General features: G+C 42.2%; 3 protein-coding genes across 9 annotated transcripts in view; 2 read left to right on the forward strand and 1 right to left on the reverse strand.

Moving 5' to 3' along the window:
• On the forward strand, positions 1 to 2,500 carry crym (crystallin, mu). Its single transcript, XM_058062450.1, has 8 exons — positions 1 to 231; positions 1,029 to 1,179; positions 1,253 to 1,315; positions 1,383 to 1,484; positions 1,735 to 1,918; positions 1,990 to 2,111; positions 2,194 to 2,278; positions 2,354 to 2,500. Exons 1-8 carry the CDS (start codon positions 65 to 67, stop codon positions 2,422 to 2,424), a joined length of 945 nt encoding a protein of 314 aa, XP_057918433.1. The 5' UTR covers positions 1 to 64; the 3' UTR covers positions 2,425 to 2,500.
• The window catches only part of rac1a (Rac family small GTPase 1a), a 22,671-nt gene continuing 4,927 nt past the window's right edge, over positions 2,496 to 20,239 (reverse strand). For 2 of the 5 annotated variants that reach the window (XM_058062452.1, XM_058062451.1), the window contains 7 exons: positions 9,680 to 9,771; positions 8,666 to 8,828; positions 5,290 to 5,361; positions 5,086 to 5,203; positions 4,377 to 4,439; positions 3,756 to 3,915; positions 2,496 to 3,446 (listed from right to left, as the gene is read on the reverse strand). In XM_058062452.1, coding sequence (XP_057918435.1) covers positions 3,316 to 3,446; positions 3,756 to 3,915; positions 4,377 to 4,439; positions 5,086 to 5,203; positions 5,290 to 5,361; positions 8,666 to 8,828; positions 9,680 to 9,686 — 714 coding nt within the window. In that variant the 5' untranslated portion in view covers positions 9,687 to 9,771 and the 3' untranslated portion in view covers positions 2,496 to 3,315. Of the gene's footprint in view, positions 3,447 to 3,750; positions 3,916 to 4,376; positions 4,440 to 5,085; positions 5,204 to 5,289; positions 5,362 to 5,950; positions 6,293 to 8,665; positions 8,829 to 9,645; positions 9,772 to 20,239 lie in introns of those variants that run through there. The other 3 variants (XM_058062454.1, XM_058062456.1, XM_058062455.1) reach the window with 3 other exon arrangements.
• The window catches only part of cyth3a (cytohesin 3a), a 20,999-nt gene continuing 10,273 nt past the window's right edge, over positions 9,514 to 20,239 (forward strand). For 2 of the 3 annotated variants that reach the window (XR_009120801.1, XM_058062448.1), the window contains exon 1: positions 9,514 to 9,914. Coding sequence is in view for 1 of the 3 variants with exons in the window: in XM_058062448.1 (XP_057918431.1) it covers positions 9,896 to 9,914 (19 nt within the window). In the remaining 2 variants the exon portion in view is untranslated. Of the gene's footprint in view, positions 9,915 to 18,989; positions 20,224 to 20,239 lie in introns of those variants that run through there. The other variant, XM_058062449.1, reaches the window with a different exon arrangement.

The following is a 20,239-nucleotide window of genomic DNA, read 5'->3' on the forward strand; positions in this document are numbered from 1 at the left end:
GCACTCAGAGCAGAGCAAGCATTCGCTGTCTGGTGCAAACCTGGAGCAAACGTAGCGGACCGCCATGGCCGAACAGCCACTTTTCATGTTGGAGCATCAAATTGCTCGACTGCTACACTACAAGGACTTGATCCCTCGTCTGGAGGAAGCCTTGGCCAAATTTTCCACAAGAGACCCAGCGGAGGTGATCCAACCTGTGCGGACCACTCTGCCTCTGCAGAAACTGAAAGGGTAGGTTGATTTAGTTATGTAATAATATGCCGACCCACCTCTAAAACACACAAAATTAATAATCAGTGAACTAGCTTGAGTTGCTTGCTTGAACTTTGCAGAGGTGCGATAGGGAGACCAGCTGTTTGGAGCATTTGAAATCAAATACATGCACTTTATGGCTAGCACAGGGGTTGGCAAACCATGGCTCAGGAGCTGCATGGAGCTCTTCAGCCTCCTTGTGGAGACTCCCTACTAGTGTTTGGTAGACTAAGTGAAAGAACACATTGTTCTGCGGTTGATGCTGAAAGGTTCTTTCCAGCCAAAATAAGGCCGAAGAATGTCATCACATCAGCGTCCAATCATCATCTCCAACTGTCACCTGCTGGAGTCACAAGCTTTGTCAAATGATGAAATGCACAACAAAGTTATCTTGGAAGAGACTGGCACCATGGTCTGGGTGGGGCATCAAGAAAAGATGGGAAGAGCAACCAATGGGGTTGGAGAGACATTGCCATGGAGCTCAGAAAGTTGCAATTCTATTGTCTGACATATTTTTAATACATTTTGTAACTTGGAAACAGTTTGTGAGTCTACTTTCCTTCTCATAATTGGAAATTAATGAACAAGAAAAGGGGAGGTGAAATTGAAAGCCGAGTGCAAAACCCTGCAAAACTAATTCCTAAAAGACTTTAAATGCAAGGGAGAACTCTAATTGGTAATTAAAAAAAATACACATTGGTGTTAAATTGGTCAAGTGTTGAGGCCAACAGCCCACCACAAGATGAATACTTTTTATGACTCTACAACTTTAACAGTGGCTTGGGATTGATGCCTTCATACATGGAAAACGACGGAGTCCTGTGCACAAAGTTTGTGTGTTCCTACACACGAGAGAAAGACTCCACACTGCCATCGATTCAGGCCACAGTGGTGCTGCTGGACCCTGAAATTGGAAACTTGAAGGCCGTGAGTAACACTCAGGTGGTACACGACAAACATCTACTGTGCATGACTGTGTTATTTTCATGTCCGTCTGCAGGTGATGGAAGGAAATGTCATCACGTGCATGAGGACGGCTGCGGTGTCTGCCATCTCTGCAAAGGTTTACGCTTCACTTTCAGTTTGTCGATGTAAATATTGGCAAAACTTTGGTTACTGTCTTCGTACAGCTGCTGATGCCTCATCAAGCAGAGGTGCTGGCCATCTTGGGAACAGGACAACAGGCCCTCAGTCATTACAATGTCTTCACTGAGACATTTTCATTCAAGGAGGTATGAAAGATAACCGTATACAAAATGTACAGTGGCACCAACGGTTGGGTTTGGGACAGTTCTTACATTCTGGAATGTGGACCTTTATCCTGATTTGAACGGAAGTTGTATCAATCTTCAACCTTTCAGCTAGATATGTTAATGTTTTATCTTACTTTGTGTACTTTATAACACAAAGTAACACAACAGCCTGATGAGGCTAACTAGAACATAAAGCAGTTTATGATGCTCATTTATGTTCAACTAAAAGGTGCGAGTGTGGGGCCACAGGAAACAAGGGACAGAAAGGTTTCAAAGTTCAGCCGGCGGACCTGTAAACATCTGCGACTCGGCGGAGACGGCAGTGAAGGGAGCCGACGTCATCGTGACCGTAACGTCAAGTTCAGAGCCGGTGCTCTTTGGACAGTGGGTCAAACCGGGAGCCCACGTGGCAGGTGAGGAGTTGAGGAATTCAAAGTTCATGTAGGGAAACTAATTACTAACGACTAAACGACTTGTCGGGCAGCGGTGGGAGCTTGCAGTTCACGCTGGCGGGAGCTTGATGATGTGCTGATGAAGGAGGCGGTCATCTATGTTGACAGCAGGGAGGGAGCCATGACCGAGTCTGGTGACATCCTCCTCTCTGGGGTCAGACACTAACTAATTAATTTAATTAAGACATACACGTACCATTAACTATATACATACTTTATGTACATTTCTGATGCAGGCTAAGGTGTTTGCCGAGCTTGGAGAAGTTATCAATGGAACAAAACCTGCGCTCAGAGAGAAGACGACTGTGTTTAAATCCCTGGGTGAGCACCACCTGATACTTTAAATGTGACCACGTCACGGTTTTCTTTTAAGGATGACGTCTTGTGTTTTTTCAGGAATGGCGGTTCAGGATGCAGTGAGTGCCAAGTTGGTGTTTGACCAATGGAAAGCAAGTCAAGAAGTTTAAAACTGTGCCCTATGTGAGACAAGCATACTGCATTGAATGCCAAATGAATTATTAAAACAATCATAACGGGATTGTATTTTTAAGTCTTTATTTACTTAAAAAAACAATCATACCATATTAAGCAAGTGTGCACCACTGAAACACTGTTAAATTGAGTTCAGATTCAGCCATTGATGAAGTGAAAATAAAAGGATTTAAATGTTACGCTGTACGACACACGCTGGCTGATAATGAAACGCAGCAATATCTGAATGTCATGACAGTACTAAGAATTAAAAAAAAAAAATGTTTTTAAGTCTTAAAGAGAAATGTGACATGTTAACCACAGGAACGCACAACAAATAAAAGCCGAGCGTATCCGCACCTTAGTGATGCAGACGCTTTCAATTAGTGTTGAAATACTGACATTTTATGCGTACAATACTTTAAGTAGTTTCAACTACCAAACCGGTTCCTTCATAACGTTGTATGCTTGATGTATGACTGCAAGTAACGACCAAAAGGAACATTTATAGTGTTAGAGGGTAAACAAAAGGTCCTTCGCTCACTTATCCAGAAATTGACAGGAAATTATTCTGCTAAAAAAGCCGTTTTTTTACCACCGCCTGTCTGTCAAGGGATGCTATCAAACATTCTCATTTGTCTTCTCAGAGTTTGATGTCATGAAGGCAGCAGGAATTTCTGTATAAAGGTGAATTTCTTCATAAAAATCACTTGTGTAAAAATCCTCACTTTCTTCATAATTCCTAAATGAAAATAGAATTGACTGGACGCTTACGGATCAAACTAAAGAATTTACCAGGAGCTCCTCTGGTCAGATCAGCGTGCCGGTATGAGCAACGATGACAGCCAACAGACTCTTTCGTTAGGACTGCAGCGGTGCTCTTGCCTTTACAAAATTCTGCACTTCCTCCTCCTCTTCTTGACGGGCGGGGGGCACAGGACCGCCCGGATGGCTTCGTCAAACACTGTCTTAAGGCCGCGCTGCGTCAAAGCTGAACACTCCAGATACTTCACAGCGCCTGGTGAGTAAAATTCATAAAAATTAGAAAATCTCCTCGGCTTGTTCAGGTCAGGTTGGTGGGGCCAGCAGTCTCAGTAGGGAATGACTGTGCATGTTCAAATAAATCAAACCATTACCATTGTCTCGTAGACCCAATCTGAATTGGGCGTCTCATGACAGCCAGCTCCTTTTTCTTTAACATTTTTTACTTCCCAGTGTACAAATTAGTTAAAATCAGAATCAGACCTGACTTTTAAGGGCATTCGACTGCGCAAGTTCCACTGTATCTTTGAATGGGCATGTGTGTGTGTGTGTGCGTGTGACTAACTTATTTCTTTCGCCATGGCCAAGCCCTGAGGGTAGATGATGGGCGTGAGTTTCTTCTCCTTGAGCTTCTCGATGGTGTCCTTGTCGTCTCTCAGGTCGAGCTTAGTGCCCACCAGGATGATGGGGGTGTTGGGGCAGTGATGTCTCACCTCAGGGTACCACTGGTGGACAAAGACATCGAGTGAATTAAAGCAGCAATGAAACCTCTGAAGCCAAAATTCATACCATTTGGAATTTGAAAAACTCCAAGTGAGTTTTGCTTTTTTTTTGTGATGCAACCACAGAGTGGTACCATTTATGGCAAAGTGAAAAAATGTGATGATGACCATAGAATCGGATATTTAACTACATAGTAATATGGCTAAATTGACAACAATAATACTAATAATAGAAGGATAACTATGCTGCAAAAACTGCATTTAGTCTTTGCGTTAACCACATCTGATACAAAAGTTACTAAATTGAGTACACATCAGTTAAGTATTCCATTTTTCCCCGATTAGAAAATATGATTAGAAAATATGATTCCAAATCAAAACATTCGAGGTTCCACTGTACATCCAAAAACACAAATTTCATGATGGTAAAACATTCATCTTACAATATGAAAGCCTTTTCTCACCTTAGCACGAACGTTTTCAAAAGAGGCAGGGCTGACCAGTGAGAAGCAAATCAGGAAGACATCCTTGGAGGGGAAAAAAAAAGATCAGTGTGAGATGTCTTCAGGCACATACATTATATTCTGCATAAAAAGACATAAAAACAGCTCAGCGCTAGCATATCGCTGCATTTCATTGCTAAAATAAAACTGAAATAAAACTTGTGTTGCTACTTTGGATAACTTGTTTAGCAACATGTACGGGAAGAAGTCTCCACTTCTGCATATTAAAAGGAATAATCAAGATACAGTTACATGAATAACTCTCTTGGTGGTGTTCATCAAAACTGAGCATTATCATTTTTTTGCAAAAGCTGAAGAGAACTGAGTTTGGACTGTGTGGGAGTACTGAATTGTTGTGGTAACAAAGTGTAGATCACACACAATGCTAGAACATCATTATCATAGTCCAAAGGTTCACACAATCTGAGCAAAACTATGTTAAGACTGACTCCCACTCTGAGGCACAGAGGCATAGTTGTCGAGAAGACAAAAGGTAGTAAACAAGGGTTCCATTCACTTCCTTCAGCTGCACTTCCAGACCGTGTATAGGTACTATGGATACAAGGCTCCACATTGCCGAGTGCGCACACGCTAGTCTGGCTTGCCAACGAGTCAGGAGGGCTGGTGGCGAGCTGAAGGCATAAACACATAGCGCTGCTAGTCTACATACTGTCTGTGGGTAGGAGAGCGGCCTGAGTCGGTCGTAGTCCTCCTGTCCCGCTGTATCCCATAACCCGAGGTTCACCGGCTTCCCGTCCACCATCACATTGGCAGAGTAGTTGTCAAAGCTGAAGGTAGACGTCACAAGACGAAGTGAAGAAAAAACATTTGATATGAAAATGATTTATGACATAGTGTTGTGTGTTTTGCTTACACTGTCGGGATGTACTCTCCAGGGAAGGCATTGGTAGTGTAGCTGATGAGCAGGCATGTCTTACCCACAGCCCTGATAAAAGGAACATCAACAGTTATAAATAAGGTCAGAACACACCATTAAAGCGAGGTTTAATATCAAAAGGTGTTTTGTTTATTTACATCCCCTTTTTATCCAAATAATGAACCTGAATGTAATGATACTAAATAACCATGTTAAAGAATTCAAGAATCATACATTTGTAACAACGTAATGACATACAAAAGTTAAGCTTTATAGGTTTTTTGTTATGATTGACACTTGTTCACGTAGGCATAATTACAAAGTTAACAGATGGCTGTCTCAAGGGTATACTATGCCGTGTGGCTACTTATGGACACTCAATGCAGCACAACTAATAACACGAAGCACATAGTTTTAATTCATATACAAGATATAACTACATGAGGTGCTGTGTAACTTTAGGATAAATCTGCCTGACCTATGTCGATTCAGAAATGGCTCAACAACAGCTGTCGCTCATGTTGGCAGCTTGTTAGCCGCTAGCCAACTGGGTCATGCTAATAAAAAAAAACAACTTAGTGCTCGACTGCGTTCATAGTTGATTAGGTGTCTGTTTTAGTAGAACGTAAAAAAGCTAAACAAATAAAGTCAGACTCACCCATCACCCACTACCACACACTTAATGGCCTGCATCGAGGAGTTTTGCTAGCCGCTGGAGCTCAATTAGCTTAGCCGGCTAATGGCAGTCGAAAATCAACAAGTCCCGTCTCGCTTTAAAAAGTCAAGCGTCCACAGAATGAGGCGCTCGTGGCACCGTTTGAATAAAGTTATAAATAAAATCAAGCGCGATCAAACTCAGCAAGTCTAAGTAGACATTTACAAATTATGCTAAAAGTAAGACAACACCCAAAGGGGAGAAAAAAAAACTCTGGAGTGAAGCTTAAAAGGAAAAACGCCCACAGTGTGTGGGAGATAGTGATGTGTCAGTTGCGAAACGGCTCTTAGAACTGGCTCTTTGATATGAGCCGTTTTTCCCCCTGGCTACACGTGATTGGTCAATATGTGTGGCGTCATTTGCTTGTCTCGGCTGAGCTGGGGGCGGGCAGTTACATTTACACTTTATAAACGTCACAAAAGTAGCAAATACATCAAACATGTCGACAAAAGACGCAATAATAAAACATTACTAAGCAATACAACCACTGAAATTGTCATAAATTATGGATTCTGGCAAGACCAAAGTCTATGTACTGTACTGTGGATGTGCTGCAATAGCTAAAACAGTAAAATAAAAATAATATGTAAAAGGAATACATGACTGACAGAGATCGCAATGCATTTTTTAAGATGCGATTTAAAACTCATTAATGTGGGGACATTTCCAGAGGCTCAATCGAGGGGTTAAGATATATTGAGGTACCGAGCCATTAATGAACAGAGTCAAAAGAGCGGTTCTCTTAAAAGAGACGAATTTCCCATCACTAGGGAGATGAAGCCGGAGAATCTGTGAGAAGCACATCCAGTCAGACATGGACAGTCAAATGCTGCCATCTACTGGTTGAAAATGTGGATTGCAGGCCCCGTGCATTTATATAGTGGACTTTTTTTTTCCTGAGGTTATTTCAGCCTTGAACAGCCAAGAAATAATAATTTGTGTCATAGAAAATTCATTTTTGAACTAGTCACAAACCTATGTTTATCTGAGCATAGAATGCAACGTGATAACAATATGGCAGCACATACACACAAAAGAAAAATACATCAATTGTATGTATATACAAACAATTGTATACATTGCGGAATCGGCTCAACTTGCAGCAACTATTGGATGAGGAGCAGAATGCCATCCCACAGCAGTGTGTGACAGGAGGACGGGATGTCATGCTGTTGTGGCTGTGTACTGTATACACCCTTTTCTATGTGTACTGTATACACCCATAACTTGTATACTGACAGTATGCATTTTTTAAATTCATGCTAGCGGTCATCCATTCGACCAAAGAACACATAAAAAAAGAGAACAGTTGTTCATCAGCCACAGCAATGAGAAATTAGCTGCAAAAAGACTTTGCAAATATGCATCTGTTTGTGATAAATACTTGTTATGACTCTGTGGTCATTTTGATGAAACGTTGCTGCAATGTGATTAGTTTTGTTTGTCTGTGTGTATTCCATCTCTCCACCCGAGGGTTTAATCGTCGACATTTCCCAGAGGGATTGTCAACAGCTCTTTGTATGAAAGAAAAGAAGAATTTCTTATTTCAAAAGCTTTGGGAAAGTGTTTGAGAAGCTTTTCCCAAAGTTTTTTGGAGTGTAATTTAAAACACACAACACATGCACAATACTTGACTGTTTTTTTTTTGTTGGTCTAGTGAATTTCTGCAGTCTTATTATTAGAATGATTGTAGGCGACCTGACCGTATGAGCCTGCATGCGTGTGCTCAGCCTAGCCGCACATGAACATGGTCATCCGCAAGCTCTGCAGGGTCACTTCATGCTCGTCTCCTCCAACGTGTTCATGACATATCCTAATGTGGCTGACACGTATCGCCCCGTGGGGGGTCTGCTTCGGGTGAAACATGCAGCACATCCATCCAAAGTTAGCCTTTTCTTCGTGAAAAAAGAAACACAACGACATGAGTCTGAGCTTATGGGTCAAAAATTAATCACAGAGAATGAATGACTCATATTTGGATTCCTGTGCACAATGTCCTCATTTTGACTCCTGCATGATATTTGCTTCTTATCCGCATGGTAAATACAACGTACATTGTGAATGAATGTATCAATTCCTGTCACTTTTAATTTAGAACTGGAACCAAGGACCTCTTTCTGTGGTGCTGCCAAAGTGTCTCATATGGCTTTGTTTTCCCAGAGAGGAAGCATAGAGCAGAGGAATGACATAGTCACATGCTCCGCATATCCTGTGACTTGCCCACAATGTGTAAAACATAATGTGTTTATGCCTGAAGTGGGAAAAAATAACAATTAGGATGTTGGATGAAAGGATAATTTAGCTATATAGAGAGAGATAGATATCCAAGTAAATGTGCTTCTTAGTCACACATCTCTCCAGACAATGATGGAGGCACATGATGGCAGTTTGAGCACCACTTCCTGTAATGTCCCTGCCCGAGCGAGCTCGTGACTCATGCCTGCTTTTCCCAGGAAGATCCCATCAGTGGTGTTAGTGTGGTATGCTTTGAGGGAGCTACGGTTCACTGAGGTAAACATGAAAGTATGAAGTTTGAAAAACAAAAAAAGTACATGATCCCCTTAATGAGAGCATCATTATCTGATCTTGCGGGCATGGAATTCAGCAGAACTGTACAGGTAGTAACTGGAATGCTTTAGAATGCCAATAGTACACTACCTTTTCTCCCCAGTGCCAGCGGCACTCATGCAACCACAGACCAGGAGGCCACCATCGGGCATCACCATTGGGCGGCATGGCGGTAGAGTGGTTAGCGCGCAGACCTCGCAGCTAGGAGACCAGGGTTCAATTCCACCCTCTGCCATCTCTGTGCGGGTTTTCTCTGGGTACAGAATAATTAGTTCTACATGCAGAAAACAATTCTAAATGATGAATGGTTGGAACGGGCACCACAGCTCACAGCTAGGAGACCAGGGTTCAATTCCAGTGTGGAGTTGGCATGTTCTCCCCGTGCATGCGTGGGTTTTCTCCGGTTTTACTCCGGTTTCCTCCCACATTCCAAAAACATGCTAGGTTAATTAGCGACTCCAAATTGTCCATAGGTATGAATGTGAGTGTGAATGGTTGTTTGTCTATATGTGCCCTGTGATTGGCTGGCCACCAGTCCACGGTGTACCCCGCCTCTCGCCTGAAGACAGCTGGGATAGGCTCCAGCAACCCCCTCGACCCTCGTGAGGATAAGCGGTAGAAAATGAATGAATGAATGTATTACTATTGTATTATTGTATTACTTGTATACTGTATTGAGTCAATATAAATAGTTATCTATCTTACTTTGCAAGTCATTTGAACACTCCATTTGTTTAAGGTAAAATTGCCCAAATATTAGCAATATTGTAGTATATTAGATACAATGATCATTTATTATTATTTTCCAACACTAAAAGTTCCACGACACTACATTTCCACAATAAGCTCTTCAAACGTCCTCATTCGTTTAACAGAGAACGTGTGTGTGTTTGTGTGTGTGTGTGTCTATTGTTTGATGGGGCGGGGCTTGATGACGTAGCGGCTGTTGCAGCGAAGCGAATGTGGAGAGACTCGCAGAGGGATGAATCACGGAGAGGCTCCACAGTCTCATCGCATCGCGGACACACATTTCAATTTCACACATCTCACATCACAATTAAGGATCTCACCATCATTTCCACACAGACTCGCCGTTATCCACACCTTTCATTTCGCCATCATCATCATCATCATCATCATCATCTGCCTGCTCTCCAGCCAAGACGTCTGACCCGGACCAGGCTCACACACGCCGGCTTGTCAACGACAGGAGCCCACGTTTGAAAGAAAGGAGAAAGGGAAAGACAAGATATTCATTTAAGAGGAGGTTTCATTCAGACACACCTTGTGCAACACTGCCTTGTCTCCACTACAACCAACATGGATGAAGACAATCACGGTAAGGGTTTTTTTTTCACCCCCCTTTTGACACCAGCTTGCAGGCATGGATGGATGGACGCTATACGTGTGCGTCGTTGCAGTTCAAAATGAAGCACTTTTTGTGCAAACATTGAAAAACATTTCCCCCTTCCGTCTGTTTGAAGCCTTCCTGCTAAGCTTTAAAATCCTGCATTTGAAGTCTGCAAACTGGTGGGAATTGATAAGATAAATGGGATGGCAGCCAGACAAGCTTTTTTTTTTCTTCCTTCTTCCAAAAGTCACCAATGTGATGAAATCCAGTGTCACCAAATGCTGCAGAATAGTGTGACACATTTTATTTATTATACTTATTATTTTATTTATTATTTTACATGATATGTGAACCCCAAAGTTTAACTTCACATATAAAATTGTATGTATTACAATGTTTATTATTGTGCTTTGCAGTGGCGTAGTTCCTCTTATGTTGCCCCTCTTATGTAAGCTCCATAAGTAGAGCGACCAAGGTCCCTTTTTATGCAAAATTGACTTTTTAATGACATGGTAATAATAATATGACCATCATATGAGACAAAACTCTATCATCTCCCTCACTTGTGCTTGCTATTTTTGAGAAAAGAGGCGCCCTTTCCTCATGGTGGATCCGCCAACCACTATACAGCCCCCCCCCCCCAAAAAAAACAGGCTTTGCTACACATCTTAAAAGCATGGTGCTCTGCCAATCACCAACCAACTTGCTAAATTGTAAGTTTGATTTAGCTCCAGCAAATAGGCTAACCCCGCTTGATGTAACGGTAATGTTGGCTCTGTAGCTCATATAGCTGCGCTAGTGCTAGTGCTAATGCTAATGTTATGTAGTTGTATGTGAGGGTTAGCATCTATTGGCATCTATTGCATTGGACATGTACAGAGTAAACATGCATCAAAGCGCACCATTGCACTTCTCGGACCCAAGCACTCTGCAGAGACGGGTGTGGACAAACAATAAACAACACAGCTCATTAGCATTAAAGCAACCGACACACAACAACTGGCTTCCAGCGTCAACATTCTAAAAGGCCACACACTTCCAGTGCACTATTGTGAGACCGAACAATGCTACGGAACCTTTACCTGTCACACCAGTATGGTGTCTTGGACCACTACCCACTCTCTTATCACACACACGGTATACTCCCGGCCAGATAATCCCAACCACCTTGAAAGCGAATGTAAACAGTCTGATAACAGTTTTGTCAGTTAAACTGTGAGCGATTAGCGACAGCCGTGTAGCAGGCATCCTCATCTCCCACTTCCACATTTCAAAACGTCAAGCCTCGATTGGAATGTACTCATTTCATTAAGCTTTACTGTACTTATGTTTAAAAATGCATGGTCATTAAGACAAAGTGCCAGTGCATATTAATCATATTGGGGTGAAAAGGCTTTTTAGTGTCTTGGATGCTGAGTGAGATGAAATGTAGCAAAAAGTAACCTTTGGACATTCTTAATCTTCACGTTGTATTATGAATTATTCAATCAGGAGATGAGATAAACTCATTAACTTATGCTGGATGCTCCAATACTTCTGTTCAGTGATTGATTTACCTCACAAAAGGTGGTAGAACGCTCTAAGCCAGGGGTCTCAAACACGCGGCCCGCGGGCCAAATGTGGCCCGCAGGACACTAGTTTGAGGCCCCCGCCTTGATATGAAAGTTTAATGTTAGTGCGGCCCGCGCAAGTCTGATATGGATGCTGTATGGTATCATGTACCCAGAACAAATTATTACGTTTGATTAATGTTCATGTTAAAGGTTAAATAACTGTTAATAGTTATCCTCCCTATCCGTGTGGAAGTGGTAAGTTTTTGGCTATTTAAGTTTAAAGGAAATAACGTTTAGGTTGCTAGCTCTCTAGTTTGCGAGTTAGCATGTGTCTCAAGACCCTGCAGTTGCGCAATATGTTGTAAATAAAAAGAGTATAAATGTGACTATAGTCGTGTTTTGTCATGTCTACAGGGCTCTAATAATGCTTTGTTCATTTTAATCTGAAAAAAAAAATTGTCTACCCACCAACTATATGTGGTTTCTTAAGTTTTTATTATTTGCCGTTTTATTATTATTATTATATTTATTACTGATTGATTGATTTTCTTTATTCTTGATTTGTTTATTTTTCATCTTATTTTGTGTAGAAAAGTTAAAAGTAAGATATTTGAGAACAGTGGAATGTTTTATCAGAGCTTTTCTTGTAGAAAATTGGAACCAAAGCAAAGTTTTTTAAATTTTTTGGGTTTTTTTTTGTAAAACCTAATGCGGCCCAGTCTCACCCAGACCCGAGCTCTAGTGGCCCCCAAGTAAATTGAGTTTGAGACCCCTGCTCTAAGCTATGACTGACATGTGCCAAATTGCACCCAAAAACACCTTACACCTACAAATATACACCCTCGCGGTCCGTGTTGATCATGTGACTGTCAAAAGAGTGCCGAGACACGGCGTTTGTGATCTGTCTGGAAACAGTCCTGCTCTGAAATGAATTATTCAGATAACTTACCATAAATGTTCATCTGATGACGAGCTTCGCCTGACTCTCGCTCGCTAAACTCGCACGGTCGCCGCTGCACACATCACTTAACATTGCTCACATGCACACCTTCATTCCGGGTCGGGCTGGTATCACACGCAAACGGGAGATAAGTTTGTCACCACCGGCAATGGAAACTGCCGCCAACAACAAGAGGAGCCTGTCAACTGAGAGCAGATACACAACACTATGTCGCATTCCTGTGCATCACTGTGTCACATTCAATGCTATTCACTCACATTTGATGGGGCTCTGCTGCTTTCATAACAGCATTTGTGTACATTTAAACTATTTATTTATATATGATTATATTGCATGTGCAAACTGTGCAACATATGTTTAAATGTGAGAAAAACAGAGCAAAGCATATGAAATGACACACCATGGGATTCATAGACCACCTCTAGCGCTGACTCAGGTTCTTGGACTTAATGGCCTTTGTAAGCATGTACAATACAATACATCAGGCACATTTTAGCATAGAATAATAAATAAATAGGGTCTATTGCATGTAGGAACTGTAAGAACCCTACAACAAAAACAACACAATTACTCTGTACCGCAGCTTTAAATACGGCCTGGCTTCTATTTCAGTGAGGGTTGTCATTGATGAGGAAGTCAAGACTTATTTATGCGCAGAATAAAATGCGGCGCTGTGTTTTATTTGCACTGCAGACTAGGCTTCATTATTATTATTATTTATTTTAGTAGTCATGTGTCCTCATGTAATATGGAATTTCTAGCAAGTAGCCTTTACTTTGTTACTTCCTGGTTACATCAGGTGAGGTGCATGGTTCTAGTGCTAAATTCGCAAGTAGTATCTAACCACTTAGCTACTGTTTTGTCTGTAAGGGCCTTTTAGTGTGCACTTAGGAATGATGCACACCTAAAGCTTATAGACCCCTGGGAAAAACTCCCAACACAAGACAGCATTTGGAAGAGCCTGAATGCACTCACTGTATGTGTGACTTCTTGGCATCGAGCATTGCGGTTCTGGGGGGGAATTAGTGGGTCAAGGGGAAGTCGTGTGATTAGGGTTCACTCACTTTGTTGTGGCTCCGGGTGCACCGTGTGGGAGGGCACCACACAGTCACTTGGGGTTGTGCACCATTTGGAGGTGGGGATGTTTCCCTCCCATCTATAGGGATATATGTATCTATAATTATTATTATAGTCAATGATAAAAATGTAATTCAATCTTTGTGTGGATGTGCAACAGGCACATTTTTCATGGGCATAAAAATCTAAAATCGTCAAAGGAATCCATCACTCTACTAAACAAAACACCCCATAATTAATTCAATCTTGTCTTTGTTTTCAAGTCATTTTGGAAAAGTCTTGATTTCCTGTTCATGTGTGCTGTAAGCGTGGGGGGGTGGGGAGGGGGGATCCATTGCTATAAAAGCATCGAGCCAGACCGGATTGAGCCCATCCAAATGTCTTGCAGGCTGTCTTAAACAAAAATATGTCTCCTTTGTGTGTCTGCAAAGATTTACGACTCAACAGTCGTCGCCCAATGGTGTTGTTTAAGAGCTTAAGAGATTTTGTAAAGAGCGGGAATTGATTTTGACTGCCAAGATTACACGCTTTGTGGGGCAACATTAGAAGATTAAAGATAGTGTACATTATAGAATATAATATGGGACAAACACTCTCCGACCCAGATAGTATTGGCACGTACATGTGCCTGAGAATGAACAGGAGCTTGTAAAAGACTTCACTATTAAGAGCTGAGAGAGGAGGCTACATATGGAGCTGATTAAGAGGGAGTCAGAAGCTTCTTTGCGTGTTCCCATCACCATGGGAGTGTGTGTGTGTGTGTGTGTGTGTGTGTGTGTGTAGGTGGATGGGATGGGTTTTCTACTGTGAACAGAGAGGTCGTCTCTCCTGGAATTATTGCCCGTCAAGAGTCCAGGCAAATGGGAGACAAAAGGCACTGAGGAGGCATTACGAGAGTACAATCTTAATTATGTTCTTGTCGGACAAAAAAAAATATATGTACTTCATCAATTTCTTGGATCTGGTTGGCTCATCTTGTCCTAATGCAAGTGGACTTTAACAGCGACGACTAAAAAGATATTCTTTATTTAATTTATTCACAAATGAGTGTGTCTATGCTGAGTTTTCGTAGCACTATTGGGGATAGGCTTCCACAGCGGTGCACACACACCAGGTTGAGAAGGTACGTTTTGGCAGCAAGCCAGAGCGTGAAGAGTGAATATGAGTATCGACTTAAAATACATATTTTTGGACAAATTCCGAACTGTCTATTTTCACTGCCCTTCTACTTGAGGTTTGACTGTAAACAAACAAATCATCCCTCAACAGAAAGCATTGAAAAGCATACGTTCTTAAACATACCTGACTTGAGTGTCACTGGGTAAGGTGTTAATGGAAGACAGAGCTCTAGCTGCGCATACAAAACATGAGGGGAGGGGTCCGTGTGTGTTTCTTGGCTTCTTGAGTTGTAATGGAGAACTACATGGACGCCCTCCTCACTCTTACCTTCATAAAATATCCTTACACACCTTTCTTTCATTTCCTGTACTCTCTCTATCCACATATATGTTTTTTATTCTGCGCTATGGTCAAATGTCTGATCCAACAGATGGTACAGGTCATCCGTGAATAAGTCGCGCCCCTGACAGCATGCAGGGGGCGGGACCTCAGATGTACATCCTGTTCACCGAAGACCTTATCAGAGAAGTCATTTGCTCTCACCCGCTGCCACAGCGTAAACACAGATCTACATCGCAATAACGTCGGCCCTCTTATCAGGGAGGATTATTATATTCATTCTGCTTCCTGTCCATCAAATTTGACAGACGCCTGCAGCAGGCGGCAGAGGTGTGTGTCAGGAAATGAACCTTTGGATATGTGTCATCTATCTATATCTGCATGGTAGGTCATCATGCCGTATCTAGTGTGGCTTTGCTTGGAATTATTACATCAGTTTGACTCGTCGTTTCATAAAAGCTCACAGGCTGTTATTTGATTGTGTCAATTCTGCAAATAAAGCACCACTAGCATCTTAAAAGAACAATACAACTATGCAGATGGATGGATTCTAATTAGTTTCCAGGTAGAGCGTTAGTCCGCATGGTCACCTGAGGGTGAACTATGACAGAGCTGCTCGGATTGAACCTAACCGTGTCCAGATGCCAGAAGAAACAGCGTCACTGTGTTTCATTCTCAGGCCGATCAAATCCTCGCATGATGATTATTTTGGCCTGCCGACATAGCACAGCAGAAGCTCTCAGATCCGAGTCGGCGCATCGATTTGAATATTATCACCGCGCTGATGCTGAGCAGATGTGTGATGGAAGGACGACCACCCCCATAGTAAAACGGCACTCCCAGCAGGAGGTCCCTATCCTCCCCAAAAACTACAGATTAACCAGAGCAATCAGCTCCTTGAGCCCCAGATCTTCTGTGAGGTAGTTAAAACTACAACTAGAAGCTAGCCAAATCTTTCCTCTCACGCAAGGTATAGTACTGCTGGTATGCTAGTTGTACAGTATGAGTGAAGTACAGTACAGGAAAGCTTCACTGCAGTATCAAGCCACAGCGTTATGCCACAAAGTCAACAAATTCTGTGCATAAAATGATGTCATTATGGCCAAAATACCAACAAATGTATTTTTTCAGCGTAACCAGTGAAAGCTAATCCAGTGAGATCTTGTTCAGACTGTAAACCACTGGGTACAATTCCAAGAAGAACATGAATTACGATTTTTCACGATTTTTTTTGCCACATCCAATATGGCGGTGACGTCAACATGTCTATGGTGTCTACATCAACTGAGAAGTTGTTTGACTGCTTGGCTCAGCGTTAGCAAACAAGCAGCTCAGAAAACAGGAAGTGGAAAAGAGAGTTGATTTGAAGGCAGGGGTTAATAAATGTATGTATTTGATGCCATGTTACCAGTTTTATTTTGTAAATTTAGCTAGCTGCAGCAGGGAAAGTCGAATACCCGCAAGTCCTGGTCCACTAAAATTTGCAAATTTTGGACGACTCAGTCAATACTGGACCAGCTCTAGTTCAGATAACTTAGCCTCTGCTGACCCACATTGGATTGGATCTATTCACAAATGTATCAACATACCGTCTCAGGTTTGGGTCAATATGGAATGACATGAAGCAGACTATAATGGAAATAGGATGAAACTCATGCAACTACACCTCCATTAACAAAGTATCACCACATGCCTCTCTGCGGCTTCACGTGCTGCCTTTCATTCACCAGCTCTAAAGTAGGTTAAAGTCGGGCAGCTGTAACATCTGCGTATAGGCTGCCGTACGTCACACTTCCACCCGCGCTGGGCTTAAAGATGGACGGGGAGGGGGGAATGTGTGGGATTAATGCCAGCTGGCCTTCCTGTGTGTGTTCCCATCCAACCAAATGTCCGTCTGTGTGTCTATATGACCCCGGGCAGTAATGCCAATGCTTATACAGCGGGAGGCATTGAGGAGGGGGGGCGGCAGGCTTTAGATTACACTTGTTTGCTCCACACCCCAGCAGAGCAACAGGGGTCATATTTTGCGGTAGTCGGCCGCTTAAAGCCACGGAATCATGGATAAATCCTCAGTGAAGAGTGGGCCGGCAGCCCGAGTAAAGTGACCGTGGGATTTTTACTTCATGCTCCACGGAACCTGGCTTCTTATGCTGCGTGACCGCTCGGTAGCATTACGGGTGGTCCACTTGGACAAATGTCTGACAATGAAAGTTATGATTGCGGTTATGCATGACAAGGACTTGCTACATTCAGTAAATGCTTTCAGTGGGGACAGTTGTTCCCTTCGGGTGCACAGAGGAACAGAGGATTTACTCCTTAAAGTAGATTTAGGGGGGGATTTGTTTTTTGGGGGAGGAGTGATGCTAAACCTTCTCTCCACCCACTGTTTGATGCTGTGGATTTCATATTGTAGATCTCTAATACATACATAGGAAGCTCACACAGCCATTGATTTCCATGCATTATCAATAAAGTGGGCTTAGGTTGGTGGTATTGTTACACTAATGCAGGGGTCTCAAATCTGCGGCCCGCGGGCCAAATGTGGCCCGCAGGACACTAGTTTGAGGCCCCCGCCTGGATATGAAAGTTTCATGTTAGTGCGGCCCGCGCAAGTTTGATATGGATGCTGTATGGTATCATGTACCCAGAAAAAAAATATTACATTTGATTAATGTTCATGTTAAAGGTTAAATAACTGTTAATAGTTATCCTCCCTATCCGTGTGGAAGTGGTAAGTTTTTGGCTATTTAAGTTTAAAGGAAATAACTTGGAGGCTACCGTTTAGGTCGCTAGCTCTCTAGTTTGCGAGTTAGCATGTGTCTCAAGACCCTGCAGTTGCGCAATATGTTGTAAATAAAGAGTATAAATGTGACTATAGTTGTGTTTTGTCTACCCATCAACTATATGTGGTTTCTTAAGTTTTTATTACTTGCCGTTTTATTATTATTATTTCATATTTATTTATTACTGATTGTTTGATTTTCTTTATTCTTGATTTGTTTATTTATTTTCCATCTTATTTTGTGCAGAAAAATAAAAAATAAGATATTTGAGAACAGTGGAATGTTTTATCAGAGCTTTTATTGTAGAAAATCGGAACCAAAACACTGAAAAAGTTTGTATATTTTTCTGTTTTTAATGCGTTTTCAATGCGGTTTTTTTTTTTTTTTAAACCTGATGCGGCCCAGCCTCGCCCAGACCCTAGCTCCAGTGGCCCCCAGGTAAATTGAGTTTGAGACCCCTGCTCTAATGCCTCCTTTGCTCTGAGGAAACTCAATTAGGGAATGAGTCATGGAAGGTCGCTAAGGAAGTGTGTTAATAATGTAATTGGCAGACCACCTCTGTAGAAAAGCCCCTCCACAATCTCGGAACAAGATTACCCACTGGAGCAAAGACGTGAGTGCAGTCAAATTATACGTTTGGAAGGATAATGGTAACCGTCAATAGTTGCTGCCAGTAATGGTAGCTGTCTTTTACGAAAATGGAGCAATATCTACATTTCATTAGATTTGCAGTGGGTAAAGATTGGAATCGTGCTCGTTGTTGCAGCTAGCAGACATTAGCTCATTAGCTAATGTAGGGCCTCGGGCGTGAGACGCTCAGGGTTGCCTGCTTTTGTGCATCATTCGCCCTATGAGTAATCTCCAAGATGGCCTTGCACTTTGCAATGTATAGCGTTCGGCTGTTTGATTCCCTGTTGAATTGATGTGTGATAATTTCTTCAGAAATAATTATATACAGTGGTACTGTTGTTTTTGTTATAGATTTGTTACATAAGGTCGATTGAAAACCGAAAAGGCATATAAACCATGGCAATTATTTCCATTGGAAATGTGAAACATATCCAATTAATCCATTCCAGACACCAAAAAGTATCAACAAAATGCCTTTTATACAGAATAATTAATTCTATATGCAGAAAACAATTGTAAATGATGAATGGTTGGAACGGGCTGCATGGTGGTCGAGTGGTTTACGCGCAGACCTCACAGCTAAGAGACCAGGGTTCAATTCCAGTGTGGAGTTTGCATGTTCTCCCCGTGCATGCATGGGATTTCTCCGGGTATTCCAGTTTCCTCCCACATTCCAAAAACATGCAAGGTTAATTGGCCACTCCAAATTGTCCATAGGTATGAATGTGAGTGTGAATGGTTGTTTGTTTATATGTGCCCTGTGATTGGCTGGCCACCAGTCCAGGGTGTACCCAGACAGCTGGGACCCTTGTGATGATAAGCGGTCCCAGCATCTCCAGGAGCTGTCTCTTTTTATTTGTTTTTAAATCTTCACAACACACCCAAAAAAGAAAGACATACATGTTCGAATCCCACATAAGGATTGTGGACGATGGGCAAAATTCCATAAAAAGTGCACTTTTCCTTTCACTGAATATAGGCCAGAAAAAGAGGAGCCTTGAAAGTTTTTCCTCTTACAAGTGCTTAATTGGCTTTTAATATCCAGTGTAGTTGCAAAAAGGGCCTGCGGTAAGAAGCGCTAATTAACGTCTTTATTTTCAGTCTCTTTGTCACCATACTTTTCACAGCAGATGGGAATAAAACTGAAACATGGCCTCAAGTTAAGTTGTTTCAAAAACAGGAAATGTCTCAGCTGTTTCCCTTTTCACAGTTTACCTGACTCTGAACGCAGCGTTTCGTGGTTGCATATCAAGTCGGGAGGTCAAATGAAATGAATTGGGAATGGACGCTTCCCCGCTAAACTTAGTGACCTTGTTTTGTTAAGTTTAGTGAGGGATGGGATCTAGCGATGGTCTCCCTCAACAACATGTAGGCGGTGATAGCCCCGTGGAGAGATTTGTGCTGCTTTTGCTTAATGAAGCAAGATCAAACATGCTTAATGTGCCTTAGTAGGATGGAGAAGATTGAGATAAAGAGACGCAGGTTTAACAGTGACTCATCCTCTCTGCTTTCTCGTGTTTTTCCTGGAGCTGTAAAAGCCTCCGAGCTTGGAGGCCGCGTTAAATCACCAAATTCAGTACGGGGGAAACTTAATCTGGATTGGTTTTATTAATAGAATTATCCCCTGGGCCAAGTCACTTTGAAGTGGTTTAATTAAAACCCTTTCCGTCTTTCTCCAGTTAATTAAGACTGAAGACGTCGCCTCATGATGATGTGTTGCTCCAGCTAGTTGGAGGTGAAACAGTCAGTGCTTTCCCGATGTTTTACTGATCCTTCACAGCTCCGACGTGCCAGATTGGATCCCGGACCGGCAATGCCCCAACGCGCCTTTTGATGTGTGTGTGTTTACGC

The sequence above is a fragment of the Doryrhamphus excisus genome, chromosome 22 (assembly GCF_030265055.1).
Source record: "Doryrhamphus excisus isolate RoL2022-K1 chromosome 22, RoL_Dexc_1.0, whole genome shotgun sequence".
Lineage (NCBI taxonomy): Eukaryota > Metazoa > Chordata > Actinopteri > Syngnathiformes > Syngnathidae > Doryrhamphus > Doryrhamphus excisus.

Coding starts and splice junctions, on each gene's coding strand:
- crym (XM_058062450.1), top strand. CDS start 65: ATGGCCGAACAGCCACTTTTCATGTTGGAGCATCAAATTGCTCGACTG. Junction 232..1,028: donor CCTCTGCAGAAACTGAAAGG/GTAGGTTGATTT, acceptor CAACTTTAACAG/TGGCTTGGGATTGATGCCTT. Junction 1,316..1,382: donor TGTCTGCCATCTCTGCAAAG/GTTTACGCTTCA, acceptor GTCTTCGTACAG/CTGCTGATGCCTCATCAAGC.